General features: G+C 38.0%; 1 protein-coding gene across 1 annotated transcript; it reads right to left on the bottom strand.

Annotated features, from left to right (window-relative positions):
* Positions 1 to 2,878: 2,878 nt before the first annotated feature.
* Spaca1 (sperm acrosome associated 1) lies at positions 2,879 to 17,061 on the bottom strand. The gene is made up of 7 exons (XM_051187471.1): positions 16,758 to 17,061; positions 11,275 to 11,331; positions 8,933 to 9,034; positions 7,848 to 7,954; positions 6,745 to 6,880; positions 3,652 to 3,772; positions 2,879 to 3,123 (listed from the first exon to the last, which is right to left on the bottom strand). Exons 1-7 carry the CDS (start codon positions 16,972 to 16,974, stop codon positions 2,967 to 2,969), a joined length of 897 nt encoding a protein of 298 aa, XP_051043428.1. The 5' UTR covers positions 16,975 to 17,061; the 3' UTR covers positions 2,879 to 2,966.
* Between the last annotated feature and the right edge of the window lie 1,968 nt (positions 17,062 to 19,029).

Here is a 19,029-nt window from a genome sequence, read left to right on the forward strand (position 1 = left end):
GCTCTCCTCCCTTTTAAACAAGGTAAAATTGATACAATAGAATTTTCTTTAAACGAGTCTTTACCTACTATTGCTTCACAGAAAATTTCAGGCTTCCTCAGATTGTTTACTACATTGTGGTCTATAATACAATGTATTACAACTGGGAGTATATGTAGAACTTAGGTAAATGAAAAAAAGCCAAAAGAAAAGGGAGAACTCTTTGGTATATTATTGATTTCATATAAAATATGCTAATTATTTTAGCCTGACAAAACAATATTCTGAAAATATCTCTTGCATTCTGAGGGACTGGAACTTTTGTCAGGTTTTATAGCTGAAGTTGATAATACACATTGAGGCCATTTAAGACTTATAATTGCTAGCCTACTGTGTGTGCGAAATTTGTTTAACCTGCTTTTAAGAGAAGAACTTGAAAAAAAAAAATCAACCTTACTTGTCTTAGATTTCCTATGAAACTAACTTTTACACCCCTAGATAGTGCATAGCTATACTCTTTCTTATTAATTTATTTTCCTCCAGCTCTATCAATTTCCTCTCCCTCCTCTCCTCCAAGTCCCTTCTCCCACCCCACATACTCCTCATCCTTTCTCTTCAGGAAAGGGCAGGCATCCCATGTCTATTATCTAGCCATGGCATATCAAATTTTGGTAAGACTAGGTACCCCCTCTCCTATTGAGGCTGGACTAAGTAACTAGTAGGAAGAAAGGGTCCCAAAAGCAGTAACAGAGTCAGAGACAGCTCCCACTTTCACTGTTAGGAGTCCCACATGAAGATCAAACTATACAACCATAACATGTGGGCAGAGGGCCTAGGTCATTCCCATGCAAGCTCTCATGTTGGCAGTTAAGTCTCTGTGAGTCCCTACAAGCCCAGGTTAGTTGATTCTATGGGTTTCCTTGTGGTGTCCTTGGCCAGTTTGGCTCCCATAATCCTTCTTCCCCCTTTTCCAGAGGATTCCCCGAGGTCTGACTAATGTTCTGCCGTGGAAAGAAATGAAAGCACTTCCCCTTGGAGTCATTTAACCAAGAGTGAGTCCAGATTTAAATTTTCTACTTCATACTCCTGTGTCTTCCATCCTGTTGCCTGGGTCTGAAACTGTGTGTGATACATTACTAATGACTCAGTTAACACATGGCTCCTCAAATGCAAATCTTTCAGGACAGTTTTGCTTGAAAGTGAGCAGTACCCTTTACATATATTCATGGCTTCATTCCATACATTGGGGAAATAGTTTACCAATGCCCTCATTGGAGACTCATGGGGATATGCAACACACTGAAAGCTTGAAAGTCCCCAGTAAAGAAGGTTCTTCAATTTATTTTAAAGAAAAGAGATGTGTCAATTAGAATAATTACAGTATTAATTACTGTATCAAATAACCTGTCAATTTTCATGGCTTAAAATAGTGAGCTATCTACGATTGGCTTACTAAAGATTCTGTGGCACAAAGTCCTCTCTCTGGAACCCAAGCCATCAGAGTTCCAAATGTTTCCTCACATCAGTGTTCCAGATTCAGGATGACCCAGAACTTTGGAATGTGGGCTGATGACTTACTGGTCGGAAGTAGGCACACTGCCCCAGCTAACCAAAAGAGCTAAGAAGTTCTGTCTACCACATGCCAGAGGTAGGCAGTCAGAAATAGCCTAAGAACAGCACGTAGCACAACTAGTCTTGTTCAATAACTGAACTCTATTGTCCATGGAAATATAAATGGATCTCACTGCCATTCTGGCTTTAAAACAAGGACTGATAAAATTACTACTCAAGAATTTTTAGTCTCTTTACTAAAGGTGCAAGACCATACATACTCAGAAATAAGAACTGGAAGGCTGGTCGCTGTTTAACATTTGTCTGAGGTAGGTGGTGTAAAATTTTCTTTTAGGAGATTATATTAAAATAATCTCTTTTCACTTAAGATCTCCAAAGGAATTCCCACAACAGATGAAAATCATTTTCTAACCACTTGGTCCTTTCTTCTTTCAGATAGAACTGCCATGTAACAGAAATAAATAGGGTAACTTTATAGTATACTTTTCTGTGTGTTAGAGCAAGGTAGAGCAAATGCCCGTTTACAATGTCTCCTGCCCAGTGCATATCATAAATCCTAAAAGAAAGCAATTAAGTTAGTCATCTAAACAGAGAAAAACAAAATGTAGTCTTAAGAAAACTTGCTGGAAAAGACTACTGAGTATAATTCTTAATGCTTTAACATCTAGTTTGCAGGCTGAATTGTGTCACAGTAGTACAACACAAAATGGTGGTGTTCTTTCTATTATATCACCTGCACACTAAGCACAACGAGGTACTTGTTAGTGGTTATTTTAGAGTTCCTAAGTCACTGCTTCTGGGGAGAAATACAAATTATTAAACCCATGTCATTTTCTCAGCCACCTCCAAGCACTTGTTTAGTTCTTGCATGTATTTCTTCCACACATCCACAATCAAATTACCCAATGAACTGCTTTGAGCAATGCTGAACACACAGTAGTCTCCAAGTCTTGGTTGTTATTACTACTTCATATTTTACAAAGGATGTTGTGTACGTCACATGCCCTGTAGAGATTATGAAGTATGATTTACTTTAGTGGTTCAATCTATTTCTCCCAGGTTGGAGAAAGCTTACTTTCCAAGGAAACTTCTACATTATATTTTTCTTATTTATGACAGAAAAGGCAAATGATCTCACAAGTGACCAAAGTGATCAGAAATTATTTGTATATACATTTATAGAAGTGACCTCAAGCTGTTATCTGAAACAGTAAATACCAAGAACTATTTAAACGAGAATTAGGCAATTGTTCTAGAGAGCTGGACTGAACCAACAGCGCTGCCGCACATGCATTAGAGCCATGGAGGTAAACTCAACCCAACATCATTGAAGTATTTCAGTATATATTTTATTTTTATAATAATGAATCTGATATGCTCTAATTGTCTTTGGTTTCTCATATGTCATCCATACATCATTCATTCCATTCGCTTAAAGCATCATCTTCATGTACAGGTATATCTGCTGGTGACTGCTCAAGAGAAGTTGAATCTTTGTACCTCATAGAACTCAGCTCAGAGTGCATCTCAGTAGTTGAGGCTTTCGCCCCCCAGAAGGATTTTACTGCCGCCCTGGTGGAAAAGGCAAAAATAAAAACAAAGGCCACAATAAAAAGACAAAAACAAAACTAGACAAGGTTCATATTTACATCTCGATTATATAGACATGCCCTTTATTCACAGTTCAACTTCACATGGAAATAATCCATCTGCACTGTAATTGATGAACCCTTAGATTTGCTGGGTATAATACACATACAGGCTTTTTCTTTTTTTCATTTAAGTGAATTGGGATGTTACAATAGCAAAGTTTTAAAGCAGTGAGAGCTATGGTTAAATGGTAAAAGTATTCTTTTTTGTTTTTCTTTTTAAACAACTGTCTTGTAAAATACACATCTGAAAGCTCTCCCACTGCTGCAAAATAAGTCATGATGTTGTTTTAAAAGCATCCACATACAACCTGGGGTAGCCTGAAAGAGGATGGCATCAAGATACATAGAGGAGACACCATGGGGCAGCAATCTGGGCTTCACTGCAAATGGGTGGAGATTGAGGACAAGGTCAATCAAAGACGACAGTGAATCCCTGCCATTCACCTACCAATTTATGATGATGAAGATCAATACGAAGATCACAAATATGCAGATAATGACTCCTATGGTCAGCACAAAAACTAAAACTGCATCAGTGTCTGGTCTGCTTATTCTTCTCATCTGCAGTTCTAAAAGTAGAGAGACACATATGATGATTGCTACTGGCAATTGGCAGGGAGTGGCTATCTAAATAAATCATTCCTGTAAGCATTATTTTGTGGATATGTTTTCTCTGAGATAAATATAAGAGTAACTTCAATAGGGTAGGGGTATGCCTAGTATCCTAACAAACTGAGAGAGAACTTTCCCAAAGTGACTATCCTGGCTATGTTTCTTGGATTTCTCCCAGGTTTCAGCCTACCTATTCATTTCCAAGTGACTTATTTTGGTAATCTGAAATTTTTACTTTTGACACAGTGTGATTTACTCAACGTTACTTTTTATTGTTCTGAGTCATGGCTAAGAAACCTTGCCTACTACTGAATCATGAGTTCTGCCATTTCCTCCTTAATGCTTCACAGACTTAAGTTTTATGCTTAGGATTATGATATAGCTCTGGTTTTTAAAATATAAGATTGGGTTTGACATTCATTGTTCTCCATACAATATTCACACACTACTCCTGAGTCAGACATTTCCTTTCTGAAAATAAGGCTGTTAAGAAAGCAGAGCTGGTCTACAGTATGTGTAATAGCATCAGTATGCTATAAAGTGGTGAAGACACAGCTTATGTCTATATTATATATTTTGTGAATGTGCTGGCTTTCTTATGGTTCTTTTATTCCCCACATTCTAAACCCACACACAAAAAATCCATACAGAAAAGGGCCACTGGACTAAATACTGTATTATACCGGTAAGTATAACAAAGACCAGGGTGATTTAACAATTTGTATAAACTATGATCTGACTATTTTAACATTTTAACTTAACATGTACCACTCTGTGAGAAGTGATCTCCTGCATAGCAATCACATGGATAGGTTCCTATCTTCTTAATGTCATGGATTATAACCATCTTTTCTCAGTAGTCATATAGTATAAATGCAATTTGGTGATCCTCCCTTTAAACAGTCTTGAGTACAACTGCAAAGGTGCATTTATATTTTTATTTCAATATTGTCAGATTAAGAAATATTTTTAGTGATTTTGATTTGTAGAACGTGGGGTATTTTTAAAACAGAGAGACAATGTTTAGGACTGGGTTCTGAAGATAAATGCAAAATTAGTTTGTTTTATTCACTAGCACCCAATTTCAGCCAAGAGAGGATAGAGTAAAGGGTATTGGGATTTCCACTCCTGAGAACAGTAATCTTGCATTACTTGTACATCTAACTTTCTTACGAAGGCTGAATTTCCTCTTAAAATTTTCTAAGAAAAAACTTAATGAAGTTAAAACTAATGAAAAATGGGTTGAATATAAATACTTAATGTTTTAGATAAAGATCACTTATATATACATTAGTTTCTTATCACTACCAAAGCAAGAATTTTGTGTCTATGCTCTAACTTTTAGCTTACACATTAGCAGGTAAATGTTCCTTTCTAAATGTGAAAAGTGCTAACTACTGAAAGGTACCTGTTAGTGGCCAGGCAGTGAGGACCAAATCTACAAATGGCCAGATACCTATTATCATAAACTATGGTAAGTTGAGTATGTTTATAAAGTTTGATGGTCCTTCAGTCTTCTCGTGCTTTTCTCAATAGTTAGTTGCTACTGGAGTTATCTTTTTTATGATGACTCATCATAGTGGTTATTAGCTTCTACCTTGAAAATGTTTTGTAAGTTGCCATCTAAAAGCACACCAAGAAAGTTTAACTAGTAAATATTCATTTTTCAAACCTCTCCAAAATCCTTTGCTGCTTATTTTCATTTCAATAAAGAACACTGCATGGCATGGCACACCAGACTGCAACAAAAGCTTTTTAGACTCAGAAATAGCTTCAAGAAATACACAGACCCACTTAAAGTTAGCTATCACTTTTAGAATGCTTATATATAATAATAATGCTTATATTCTCTGAGAATAAAAGGCTCTAGAATCTTTTAATGACATAATGGCCAATTTGACTGTCAACTGGACTACATCTGGAATCAACTAAAACTCAAGCAGGTGATCACACCTGTGAGGGATTTTTTTCTTTATTGGATCATTTGAGTGGAAAGACTCATCCTAAATCTGGGCCACACCTTCTAGTAGCAGTTAATATAAAATGCTATGGAAGAGGGAAGCTTTTGCTTTTGCCTGCTTGTTCTCACTCTTGTTGGCAAGTTCATCTATCCTGCTGCTGAGGCATGTTTTTGATGGTACTTCAATTTAGTTGGAAGATCAGGTGAGGCATCCAGACTCATGGACTGAACAACTACTGGATTACTGGTCTTCCATAGGGAGAAAGCCACCTGAACCATAGCCTGTAAACCACTTTACTAAATCGCCCCTATAATATTCATTCTATCAGTTCTGTTCCTTCAGAGCATCTTAACACAAGTGAGTTCTTAAAAGAACTTGTGACCAGATACTCCTATCAACAAAGATAGCAACATTAAATATGGTTCAGAGCAATTAAACCCAAGGAAATAGTTACCTGGACATAGAGAAGACACAGGTTAATCTGAATGAATATGGACATATATTGTATTTCTCAGGAGAGACAATTTCTAGTATATAAAGTTGTATTCAAGAATAGATCACGAACTTTAATACCGAATCTTCAAAAACATAATCCAAAACCAGGCATGATAGCACTTAACTTTAATTCCAGCACTCCAAAGCAGAGATAGACAGTTCTATGTCTGCACATGGGAAGAGAGCATCACATCTCATTAAAGACTGTTATGAGCCACCTTTGAGTACAGAGAATTGTGCTCAGGACCTCTGGAAGAGCAGCCAGTGCCCTGAACTGTTGAACCATCTCGAGCTCCAGGACTGGGTTTTAGAGGAACAGTTCATCTGATAACTCACGTGCCAGTTCCACACAGATCTACTAAATCAGAAGCTCGGGTACAGCTGGTAGAAATTTATATTTTAAAAAGTCCATCAGGCAGTTTCCTCGAAGTGAGTTTGAGATACAAGCAAACCAAACACTGCTGGACACTTACCAGTTGTTGTATAGACTGTGAACCTAATAGATGCTACTATTTCATTATTATCCAGGGTGTCACACTCGAAAGCCATGGGATGAAGTTCTCTTTGTACTTCTAGGACTGCTGAATCATTTGCAAGTATCACAGGTTGCTATTAAAAACAAAATCACAAGCAAAAACAAAATGTAAGAATAGTCTTGACTGGGTTCACTGATTGCTAATGGAGACAGTGAAAAGACACACAGGCCACTTTGGATAACCAGCAAACATCAAGAGGTTGACAGAGTGAGGAAGCATCCCTCTAACAAAAGCAGAACTGCTTACTCAGCCTAGTGTGAGACTAATTGCTCATACATGATTTAGTCAGATAATCAAACAACCCTGTTGACTATGGACAGTACTTTCTGTGGTAGTGTGTTTTTGTCACCATGACACAAGTTAGGGTCATCTGGCAAGAGGGAACCTGAGTTGAGACAATACCTCTAACTGACCTATCAGCTATTCTGTGGGGCATTTTCTTGATTGATGACTGATGTGAGAGGCCCCAGGTTACCCCTGGGCAGGAGATAGTCATGGCATGTATAAGAAAGCAGGATGAGCAAGTATGGTTCTGCTGCAGGTCCTGCGCTGGTTTCCCTCAGTGATGAACTGTCATGTGGAATAAACTATTCAATAAACCATTTCCTCCCCAGTTCAGTTGTTAAGTGTCTAATCACAGTGACAGAAAAGCAAACTAAGACACTTTCTATAACTCATTTACTATCAGTAAAATGACACCACTACTTATTTTTAAAGAAGTTTATAGATTTGTTTTATAACAAAGGTGTATTTATAACACCTTTAATTAATGTTAAGTATTATTTATCATGCCATGTCTTATAAACCAGTAAGAATCTTGATTCCAAAACAGAATACAATATAAAATGTGTGAATTTAAGTTGTGATTATAGATGACCCTAAGATATATGTATTTTTAGTCTGACAAAATTGAATTCCAATAATATAATAAATTTATATGATTTTAACTCCATTTTTACAAATTGCTTTCATAAGTCATTATAACTAGATACAAATGTTATCAGCTACCAAAAACACAAGATTATTCAGTCATTACTTACTTGGTCTGACTTTAGAAGCTTCCACATATATTTGAAACGATTTACAGGAGATATATGAACACACGATAGTCTAACATTTTCAAGATTTTCAGAAATTGGTTTTCCCCCTGAAAAAGAAGAAAAAACAGACAAATATCACTGGGCAAAAATTGCTTTATCTGGCCATATTCCTTTTTATCAACAATTTTTAATTATATCAACTAATAAGTATACCATCAACCAAGAGAAATAACACTATCATGGCAGAGTATACATTATATACATGCATCCACGTCCATGTACATTATACATAATATGAGGATTGGACGATCTATGATAAGCCAAATTTCTAGTTTCTCCAGTTGAATAAAACAGATCCAAAGTTATGAAATCTACTGAAGATCTCCGAGAAGATAACAAAAGGTCAGGTTAGAATCCAGATCTCAAATCCTATCTCCCTACAGTGGTAAATAACACTACTGTAAGGAAAATTTTGTATTGTCTGGGGACTTTCTCATATGCCACACTATTGTAAAAAGCCCCCCCCCCCCGAAGTCAATTTGATACCGAGGTCACTGGATCTTGTAATTGAGAGTCTGATTATAGAGAAATCATCAAAAGAAGCAGGTGAGGAGAAACCAGTGCTCTTCATCTGAATGCAGAAAAAGTATAGAAGAGAAGGCATTCAACATAGTGATATATTACTTTGAACTTGATTATCTGCCGTGGCTTCTAATTTGGGGTTATGAAACCTCATTAGAAAAAAACATAATTTGATATAAAGAGCTCCAAGTTCCAAATTTTAGGTTTCCTAATCTACAGATAAAATGTCATGGCCACAGCATCAGAAGTGTTTCACTCCAGAGCCGGCTCAAACACAGACCCCAGGCACAATGAAGCGCCACCACACCATAGACTCTACACATCACTGAAATGTACATCAAAAGCAAGCCTACTTGGAGCTCTAACAGTCTAGAGAGGGGGTATTTAGTTATTTCATTATTTATTTTTATCAGTTGATTGTCTCCTTGTACTCAGTAGTAGGTTGAGGTTAAAGATAGTTCCCCAGCATTAACGCTCTTTCTGTAAATATGGATTCAACTCACAGCCACAGTCAACAGGTCCACGGCATTCTTCCACACGAACTATACACTTGGATTCTCCTCCAGGGCATCCATTGGTTAGAATAACTTCTCTGATACCAACACCTTAAGTCAGAGAAATTAACAAATGTTTAAATAAAAATAATTGCAAAGGGTCTTTCCTCCCATTCAAGTCTGTATTTTCTTTAATTTAGTTCTGAGAATGTTCTCTTAATTTTGGAAATTAAAATTCTAAATTCAGTATGAAAACATATAGCGCTTTTGTAGACTCCCCACTCCATTTATTTCTTAAAACAGTATTTCCCCCAAGAAAGTTTCATAAGACACTGATTGCTATTCCCATCAGGAAAAGTAATCTATGCTCACTTGCACATTTTAAAACATTACAATAAAGCAAAAAGGATCTCTTTAGAAGTTTTTTGAAATTTTTAGTATGCTAACAAATATACTACTATGCATCATTTTTACTGACTAAAATATAAAATTTTTAATTTCAATATCTTTGAAATCAGAACTCAATATAATTGTGCATGTTTTAAATTGATAGAATTTTCCCCCTTTGAGAGTACAAAAATATTCTTCCTATAACATATAAAATCAGATTTGCTACAATACCTAGGCTTACACAAATTTATTTGATCATGGAACTTTTCAGGTTTGGGGTTGGAGCTTCTGAAATAAATTCCAAAGTCCTATTTTACCATAAGATGCTTTTCAGTATCTGTATTGATAAAGTATCTCTATTAAGTACAGATGGGATAAACTATTTACTACAACTCTATTTCCAGCAATATACTCTTTCTGAATCTGCTCCACATTTTTTTTTAGCAAGAAATCAAATCATTATTAGCTGATCCTAGAATGGTTCGCAACCATAGCCTGTAATGAGATGTATAACAGGCTAAGCAGAGTCTCCTTTATCTTCCCTGATGGAGTCCCCTCTTTGGCCCCTAACAAGGTATTAATCATAAGCCCATCCAAGGAAAGGAAAAGCTGAAGATGACAGGTGGCTAATATACTTAAGAGTTCATGCAAGTCAATTGTAGATCTTTCTAAAATGCAGACTCTGACCCAGCCTTGGAAAAGTCTGCATCCTATATTTCTAGCACGTTCCTTGGTGTTACTACATTTTTGAGGGATAGGAAAGTGGACCCTGCAAGATCAGGGAAGGGAAGGCTGGAGATTACTGGGGTTATTATAAAAATAAGTCTACTGTGGAAATTCTCAAGCAGCAGCAACAACAAAAGATAAATTACAACTAAACACTCTCAGGCTGTCATGATTCCTGTCATTTTGGTGCCACTACAAAGCTAAGGCCAGAACCCCATTTTAGGCTGATTAGAAAAAAAGTGACTTCCAGGAACTGGGAGGATGGGTGTGTGAAGAACTACTGTCTACTGGGTATGAGGTTTTAGTTTGGCTACTAAAATTATTCCATGGATAGTGTTAGGGCCACTGAACTGTATACTTGAAAGTGGTTAAATGGTGACTTTTATGTTATGTATATTTTAGCACCCACATAAAAAACTGTCAGTTTTGGCAATTCATTTACAGAACCTAGAAAGAAGTTTGATTTAGATGTGTACAGACTAGAATATTATCACAGTCATGTTTCCAACTAAGGATAAGTAATTTAATTTGTTAATTATCTATTGTCTTCTCATCATGATGATTCCTGGCAATGGTTATAGAAATCAAGGGACATCCAGCACTAGCAAGATCAGCTTCCTCGTGAATTAATCAGAACTTCAAAGTCTTAGGCCTACCCATAGTCCTAGGTTGTTAAAAATCTCTGGGTTAATCCAGCAATTTTAACATATTTAGGGTAGCTGTTTAAGAAACATTGGTCTGTCTATATAGCAAATGTTGTTTGAATCCCAATTCTACATAGGAGATTTTGTTTAAAATTTCTGTTCTTAGAATGGACCAATGTCATGTTCTTTCACCATTATTCATCTTGCAAAGCTAACATCTCTTTTCTCTAAAATATAATGTACAACTAGAGAAATGGGATATTTGTAATAGTCTGTTGCAAATAAGCTTATTTTTTTGGCAGGTTTGCGAAAGTAGTGTGGGAAGGCATCTGTTAGATGCACTGAAGATATCTCATCTTTGAACATCTGTGAAGCAGAATTTTAGTTTAGTAAATATAGCTTACATGCAAAAATACCCCAAACCTGAAAATATACCTTTTAAAGCAATTACCTAGTGTTGTGTGTAAATGATAGTAATAGGCATATAAAGCAAGGGATGAAAACAGTATAAGTAGTACAGAGATTACAATAGTTGGCATTTGATCTAGGTCGAAATAATGACAGGTTATTCCTTTGGTCTGTGCTACTTACCACATGTGACTGTGCACATTCCGAATTCTACTTCTTTGACTACTGTTCTGTTCTGAACTAAACATAAAGTTAAAAAAAATTATTTAACCATATGAAAATGTTTATAAGTGACAAACATATTACTTGGGAGGTGAAGGGTACAAGTAATTGTCATATGAGCAATAGAAGATTTTTAAAAAATATTCTATTAAACCAGGAAAGCAAAGTTGCTCCTTAAATAGGCACAGATATTACCATTCTAAATCAAAAGAAGCCGAAACCTTTAAGGACAGTCATTAAGTTAGAAATAACTTAAGGTCTGCTTTTGAATCGTGTATGTAACACAGAGCTTTTCTTTTTTGTTAGCTAATACACAGTGAATTAAAATCCAACTGGGAAAATATAGCATCACCCTCCCTGTGGAGTGGGGAGGGGAATGGGATGGGGGGGTGGTTGGGGGGAAGAGAAGGGAGAGAGAGAGGGAGGGAGAGAGGGAGGGAAGACAGGGAGAGGGAACTGGGATCGATATGTAAAATTAAAATAAATAGACATGAGTCTTTGAACTATAGGAACAACTTTTAAATATTCTCTATTTCCTATAAGGATGGTAAAAGAAATAAACTAGTACAAAACAATTTACATCTCCAAATAAGTCTTCATACCAAGTGTGTATCAAAAGTTAAACTTACAAATAGAATAGATTCCATTTATTCAGTTTGCAGGTTTGGATGGCAGATTTCGGTATTTCTAAAAATCCATTCCCATGTTTTATCTAGCAGGTTAATCTATAATATATGCAGTTTATTATATAATTATTTGCATATATAATAACTCGAGAAGCTTAGTAGTCTTGGTTCTCAATTATATTTTCTTTTGACTTTCCTTGTATGATTTGGTAGTTGTGTTTTGGGAACAAAATCTTGCTACACAGCACAGACTGGCCTTGAACTCAGTGGTCTTCTTGTTTTGGCTTCTCTAGGATTACAGGTATGAGCTAATCATTCCAAAGTTTAGCCTGAGTGCCTAAAGCTATAATATGTAACCAAGTCTTCAAAAACACAGATTAAGACTCAAATCTCAACAGGAAAAAAAATGCAGAATGGGCTGCTAAAGGAGAATGTTAAAAGGCATTGAATCTCTAAGCCACAAATTACACAGAAAGCACATCCAACTTGAAGTCCAAATCACTGCTTCTGCCACTAATATGCTGTTGAAATTTGAGTGAGGCAGCTCAATTCTGTCAGACCTAGTTAACCCTGTGTAAAAATTGCAAAGTGTGTCTTACTTGATATTTAAAATTGAATGAAGTGGTGTAGGAAAACATTCCATAAACTGCTTAGGACTGTGTACCCACTTAAGACACAATAGTTAATACAGTTCAAACTCATTTTGTAGTTATTAATTTCATATTCTATTTTTTCTATTTTCAATATTGTGAAACATTAATAGTTTCACAAACACTTTATTCTGTATTTGAAGCATCAAATCCAGGACTGTGAATACTGAGCAGGCATGGGATACAGATAATTAAGTCAACATTGACTTTGTTAAATGACTTGAACTAACATGATGATCAATTTGAATTGACATTTTAATACTTGGAATGCTTGAATAATTTCAGATGGCATATTATGAGGTACAAGCTGAAAGCTGAACCTGAGCATAAAAGCATGCGTAAGAAAATGACTACTGGACCACTTAGGAACCATCAGTCAGCCAGTTCCATTATGCACTACTAATGGTACTAGGGAAAAATAAGCAAGTTCCTTCTTACTTGAGTTTCCTCAGAGGGGGGAAAGAAGGACAAGGAGATGGAACCAGACAACTTCCAAAGATTCTTTTAACTTTGTCCTTTGGTCATTTAGACACTTTATAAAACTGTAAATCCTAAAATGATGGCTCAAGAAAATGATACATAGCTAAACTTCCATGTGTCATTTGTCAGTTTCTCACCAACTAACAATATATCAAATGAAAAAAGTCTGAGTATCAATACATCATTAAGTCCACTGGTTGACGTCAATGTGGAAGTAATAATGTGTCAAAGATCTATGTCTTCAACATTTTATTAATAACTTGTTAGAAAAAAAAACCCTTGGTAACATGCAGAATGAATCTTGGGTCCTGAAAATAAGCCTGTTGATAAGTTTGGAGGCTTATTGGGGGGAGGGAGAGAACAGCCAAATTTAACAAAATGAAACTTCATATGAAATTAAATCCTATGGGTTGAATTCTCAACTGTCCAAAATATTGTGTGGTATGTCATTAGTAAAAACCACCAATGAGCTCAACAGTGAGTTCCAAAGGAGGCAAGAATGTGGCAAGGGTTCCTAAAGCCTTCCGGAGTCTTGCCCAGAGCCTGTGGGCAATCATTTGCTCTACAGGATAACTAGTGACACACATCATCAGGATGCATCTGAGACCCTGAAACTATTTCTTGAGGGGGTGTAAGGTTGATATTTCAGGATTTTATTCTTTCTTAGATTGAAGGACATATTTTTCACTTTATTTTTATTGCACTACTGGCTATTAATTAACTCAGGGTCTCAAATATCCTTCCCCTGCTCCTCATTTTGTTTTTGAGACAGGTTTCTTTTCCTTTCTTTGTTTCTTAACTTTTGAGACAGGGTTTCTTTGTGTAACTGTTCTAGCTGTCCTGGAACTTGCTTTGTATGTTTTTGTAGACAGGGCAGGCCTCAAACTCACAGGGATCCACCTGCCTCTGCCTCCCCAGTGCTGGGATTACAGGCACATGCCACCACTACACCAGCTGAGACAGGTTTCTTTAAGTCACCTAGGGGGTCCTTGAATTCACTTTATGTACCAAATTGTCCTTGAGTTTGCAATACTATTGCCTCAGACTCTAAAGTAGCTGGGATATAGTCCTATGCCACCAGAATCAACCACAGTTGTAGTTTAATAAAGTAAACTGATTTATTATTCACTATGTATATGTCTAGTGGGCCCTTTAATAAGTCTGAGCATATTGATATAGAATGTTTATATTATAAAAGATATATAAGGCAGATAGAAGAGATCAACTATCCTAACATACTCTGATATTTCTTTTATCTTCAAACATTGTTATTTCATCATAGGTCACCAATATTTCCAACTATATTAAAAACCCTAAAATTATCAAATTGAAGACTGCTTGGAATTGTCTAGAAAGATGAGCAGTTGTGAAGTAAGCCAAAGCTCTGAGGTCACTACTACTTTCTATCTCTCCAGCTTCTTTTTTCTCAGGAACACAGGACACATCTCTAGAGGCACCCTCTTCTGCACTCACCAGAAATGAACAAAGCTAGGGTTTGGCAACTGGGCTTTTTTGTTTGTATTGTTTGTGCTTGTTGATGATGACCAAGGGGAAATTGATAAGTAAAACCTTTCACAATAAGTAAACAATGATGAACAGAGACAGCAATATAACAGTTAAGGTAAAACAATTAGTTACATAATCAAAACATGGCACCCTGGATGAATAGTCTGGATTTTCTCTTAATAAGTAGACATGGAGTTTCGTAAAGATGAAAACATGTGGTACATCTTCCAAGGGAAAGGGCCTCCTCCTGAAATATTCTACTATAAAGCCCTGAATCATCTTGTTTTCCTGAAATCACAAGGACAATATTCTTTCTTTATTCCTGTTTATATATCGAATTAACTTGACAAGATTTGTAAGTGGATAAATCATGACAGCAGGTCTCTATGTGGGGACTCAAAGAAAATAGATGATGTTGACATGAATAAAACTCATTGACTAATCTTCCAATTGTTTACAAATCTAAAACTGTAAATGCTTTGCAATTATACAGCAAAAATGGCATTCTCTGCAAAGAACTGTGTGCTTTTCCTATCTTTCAGAAGTATTATGTTTTGACAATAGCGAAAAAAGAACCACAGTAATGATGAACCAGACTCTGTGAGAGAGGCTGCATTTGAATTTCTGTGGTGGATACACTGCAGATTCATGTTGAACAGTTAAGAATTTAGGGTGTATTCAAATTATTTGCCCAGTTTAGAGTGTGTACAACTTCACTGGTAGAACGCCCAAAAACAAGATTGAAATTTCTACTGAAGCTTCTCACAGTGTTCTTACCAGCCCTTAATTTGTGAACTATCTGGAAGCAGAATTAAAAGAAAAGCAAGTAAAGAAAAGAAAAATACACCAGCTAGTAAATGATGATGACAATTTTTATAGATCCACTAGGCTATCAGGATCATGCAAATTTGCCAAGGTCCTGAAATGTTCATGTATCTATCACCTCTGTTTACAGTTCTGGGCTCTTAGTCCCCCAGGAAAAAGCACTTAGACATGAAAGCATATATCTAAAATTCCAAAGGACATGTGAACTCTCAGGAGCCCATGCATGTAGAAAGAAAAGTGCTATGAGATTAAGTGCACTAAATTTTTGAATCTGAATGTAAGGGATTACAAATCCCTCACCAGGATTTCACCTCTACATTGTTTGGCACTTCACAGCTACAATTCTCCCTTGACTATTTTAATATTAAAACTGTTACTCAAAGAACCTAAGTCTCTTCTGTAGTCCTTTCTTTCTTACAGTTACAAAATCAAAGAGCTCTTCGAGATCTCTGTAAAGTTGCCAAGGTAGGGTCCCCAATAATCTCAGAGAGTCAATTTCTTTCTGATACTGAGAGTCATTGTCATCAGGAAATAAAAGGATGGCAGGTGCAGCACCGATGCCATAGGTACAGATTGAGAAGACACAAGAAAAACAAAGATATCAAGGAAATGCTTGCCAACTTGCCACTGACCTATCAGCGCATGAGTTACTCGTGAACATGTGCAACTGTTTGTAAGCTACTATTGTTTGAGCCAGGAGTACAAGCTAAGTTTACAGAGCCAAACACAGGTTTGTTTCAATTTCTCATGTTTTAACACATCATCACCCAACTGCATCATGACTTGGGTCCTTTCATTTTCTACAGCCTCGGTCCTTTGAAGGGCAAACACTACAGGGCCTGATGCCAGGGTGCTGAGGGCTGCACCAAGATTATGGCAGATTTGGGGCAGTTTTGTCAGCATATTCATTTAGATATGTCACAAGAAAAGGAATCCTGACTTCCCTTGAGTTCCCATCTCAAGAATAGGAAAGGAAGAGGGTGTCAAGCATTTTGGAAATTAAAAAATAAAACGAGCAAGATGACTGCAGAGTAAAACCACACACACACACACACACACACACACACACACACACAATTCCTTATGATGAGCAGGCACCTTATTTCTTAAAAATGCGATTTCTTTCTTGTAAAGTATTTCTACAGCATTTTCAATATCCGTGCTTATTTTCCTGGAGCCCTAGACATTAGCACCTTGTTTTTTAAAGGTTATGGATGCACAGCGTGGGTTAACTCGGGGCTGATGTGTAATGCCCAAAAACTCTACAGAAGGTGACACTGATTAATTCTTTTCTGAGGAAAGGGTGGGCTTCTGCCCTCTTCAGGGACCTTCGCGCCCAGGGAGCCACTGCCCTCACCCTCTTCCTCGGCCTCGGCCGGGGCCTCGTTCTCTGGCACATCGGTGTCGTTCTCGGCCTCCTCATCAGTATCGCTCTCGCCCTCGCCCTCCCGGGCCACGCCGCCGGGTTCCTGGATCGCGGTGACATTCGCTGCCTGCGAGGCCTGCAGGCCCACCAGGAGCAGCCAGCCCATGGCCAGCAGCTTGGCGGGGCAGCCCGCGCCCCGGGCGCGCATGCTTCTCGGCCTCACGGCCGCCCAACGCACAGTCGCAGCCCAGGCTCTGGAGGAGAGGTGCTTCGAACAGAGGCCACGAGGCACCACGCTGCGCTGCGAAGCCCAGCCTGCCTGGCGACCATTGAGGCGTCATCACACGTCACCCCGTTCGAGACCTGGACTACAGACGCAGGACCTGGGCCAGAGAACCCAGCTAGGAATGCTCATGGGAGAAGGGGGGAGGGAGTGGGGGCGGAGTGTGCAGAAAGGGGTCAGAGTGCATGGGGGGAGAGTGCAGGGCTTCCGGCTCCACTTCCGGTCACCCTTACTCCCCAAGCAAGCACATGTGGATGGTCGTCTTCATGCACTGTTCTGCATCTGTTCCTGATGTCAGCTGCTTCGGTTTCTTTATTCATGTAGTCTCCCACCAAAGACCTTGGACATCTTGCTTCTTCCTTTCATCCAAGACATTACATTTTTCATACTTCCTAGGCTTAGGTGTTCAGAACTAGACTCTGCCCACACTTCATGTGACTTGGTTTCAAAATCCTCTGTCCTTAACATCCAAATTAGACTCACTGCAGTTTTTTAAAGTATGAGGCATCCACAGCTGCAGGCAGGACTGATATGCTGAGAATTTTGTAAATGTGTTTACCTTTTTACACTGTGGCAGGGAAGGGAAACAGGTTAAATTGTCAACTTATTGTCCCATTGAATTTTTGGACACCTAATTGGGATGTGGGATTAGTCTATCATGGAGATTTTTGAGTTCTGTTATCAATATTAGATCTCCCCCAGGTTTGATTTGGGAAACAACTTCAGATGGCTACACAAGAGGTCAGAGATCAGGCCCAGAGTAGGAGGGTACTCTCACAAATGCTCCACAGGTCCATATAATGGTTTAAACTAAGAATCTGTCCTGCCAGTTACATTTTCTTTTTCCTAAGGCAGAGTCAAACTAGAAGAAAAAATCAATTTCTATTTGAATCAGTAGATCCTACTGTCTATGATTTCCCACTAACTCACATAGTATCAATGTGTACTTTTATGTCACAGGAATGAAGAGTGAGGTCCATTGCATTCCTTCCATTGGTGATATTTTCTCTGGTCTTCAATTCATATTTCTCAGGTAATAGGAACATAGGGATTTTGAGTCAGAAAGAAACTTAGAAATTATCATATTCTGAGTCCTCATTATCAGGCCAGGAGATTAATAGCTGGACAGAGTAAGTGACAAGCTCAAGATTACCTGTAGAAACTGGGTCACACAAGCAGAGCTCTGAACTGTGAAGTACTCCTATAATTCCAAGTTAACAGTGAAGATGTACTTAATGCAGGACTAGAAATTGAGACTGACAAAAATTAGGGTTGGTACGTGTCTTAGCTAGTGTTTAATTGCTGGGAAGAGACACCACAACTCTTATAAAGGAAACATTTCATTGGGGCTGGATTATAGTTCAGAGGTTTAGTCCACTACTGTCATGGCGAGAAGCATGGTGAGATGCAGGCAGACATGGTGCTAAAGAAGTTGCTAAGAGATCTACATCTGGATCTTCAGGAAGCAGGAAGAGACAGTGAGCCACCAGGCCTGGCTTGAGCTTCTAAAACCTCAAAGCCCACTCCCAGTGACATACTTCTTCCAACAAAGCCATGTAGTTCAATAAGGTCACATCCATAGTGCCATTCCATAATAACACAGGCCATTTTTGTTCAAGTCACCATAGTATTTCCCCCCTTTTTAAATTTAAAATTGAAATTTAAAGTTGTTCTATATGTTAATCCCAGTTCCCTCACCCTCCCATCCTCCCCTTTCACCCCCACCAAATCCTAGCCTATCCACTTTCTGCTCTTCAGGGAGGGTAAGGCTTTCCATGAGGAATCTTCAAGTCCATCATAACATTTGGGACAGGGCCTAGACCCTCCCCCATGTGTCTAGGCTGAGAACGTATCCCTTTATGTGGGATGGGTCCCCAAGATCCATTTGTATACTAGAGATAAATATGGTCCACTACCAGAGGCCCCATAGACTGTCCAGTCCTCCTAAGTGACACCACATTCAGGGGGTCTGGGTCAGTC

The sequence above is a fragment of the Phodopus roborovskii genome, unplaced genomic scaffold (assembly GCF_943737965.1).
Source record: "Phodopus roborovskii unplaced genomic scaffold, PHOROB, whole genome shotgun sequence".
In the NCBI taxonomy this organism is placed as follows: Eukaryota; Metazoa; Chordata; class Mammalia; order Rodentia; family Cricetidae; genus Phodopus; species Phodopus roborovskii.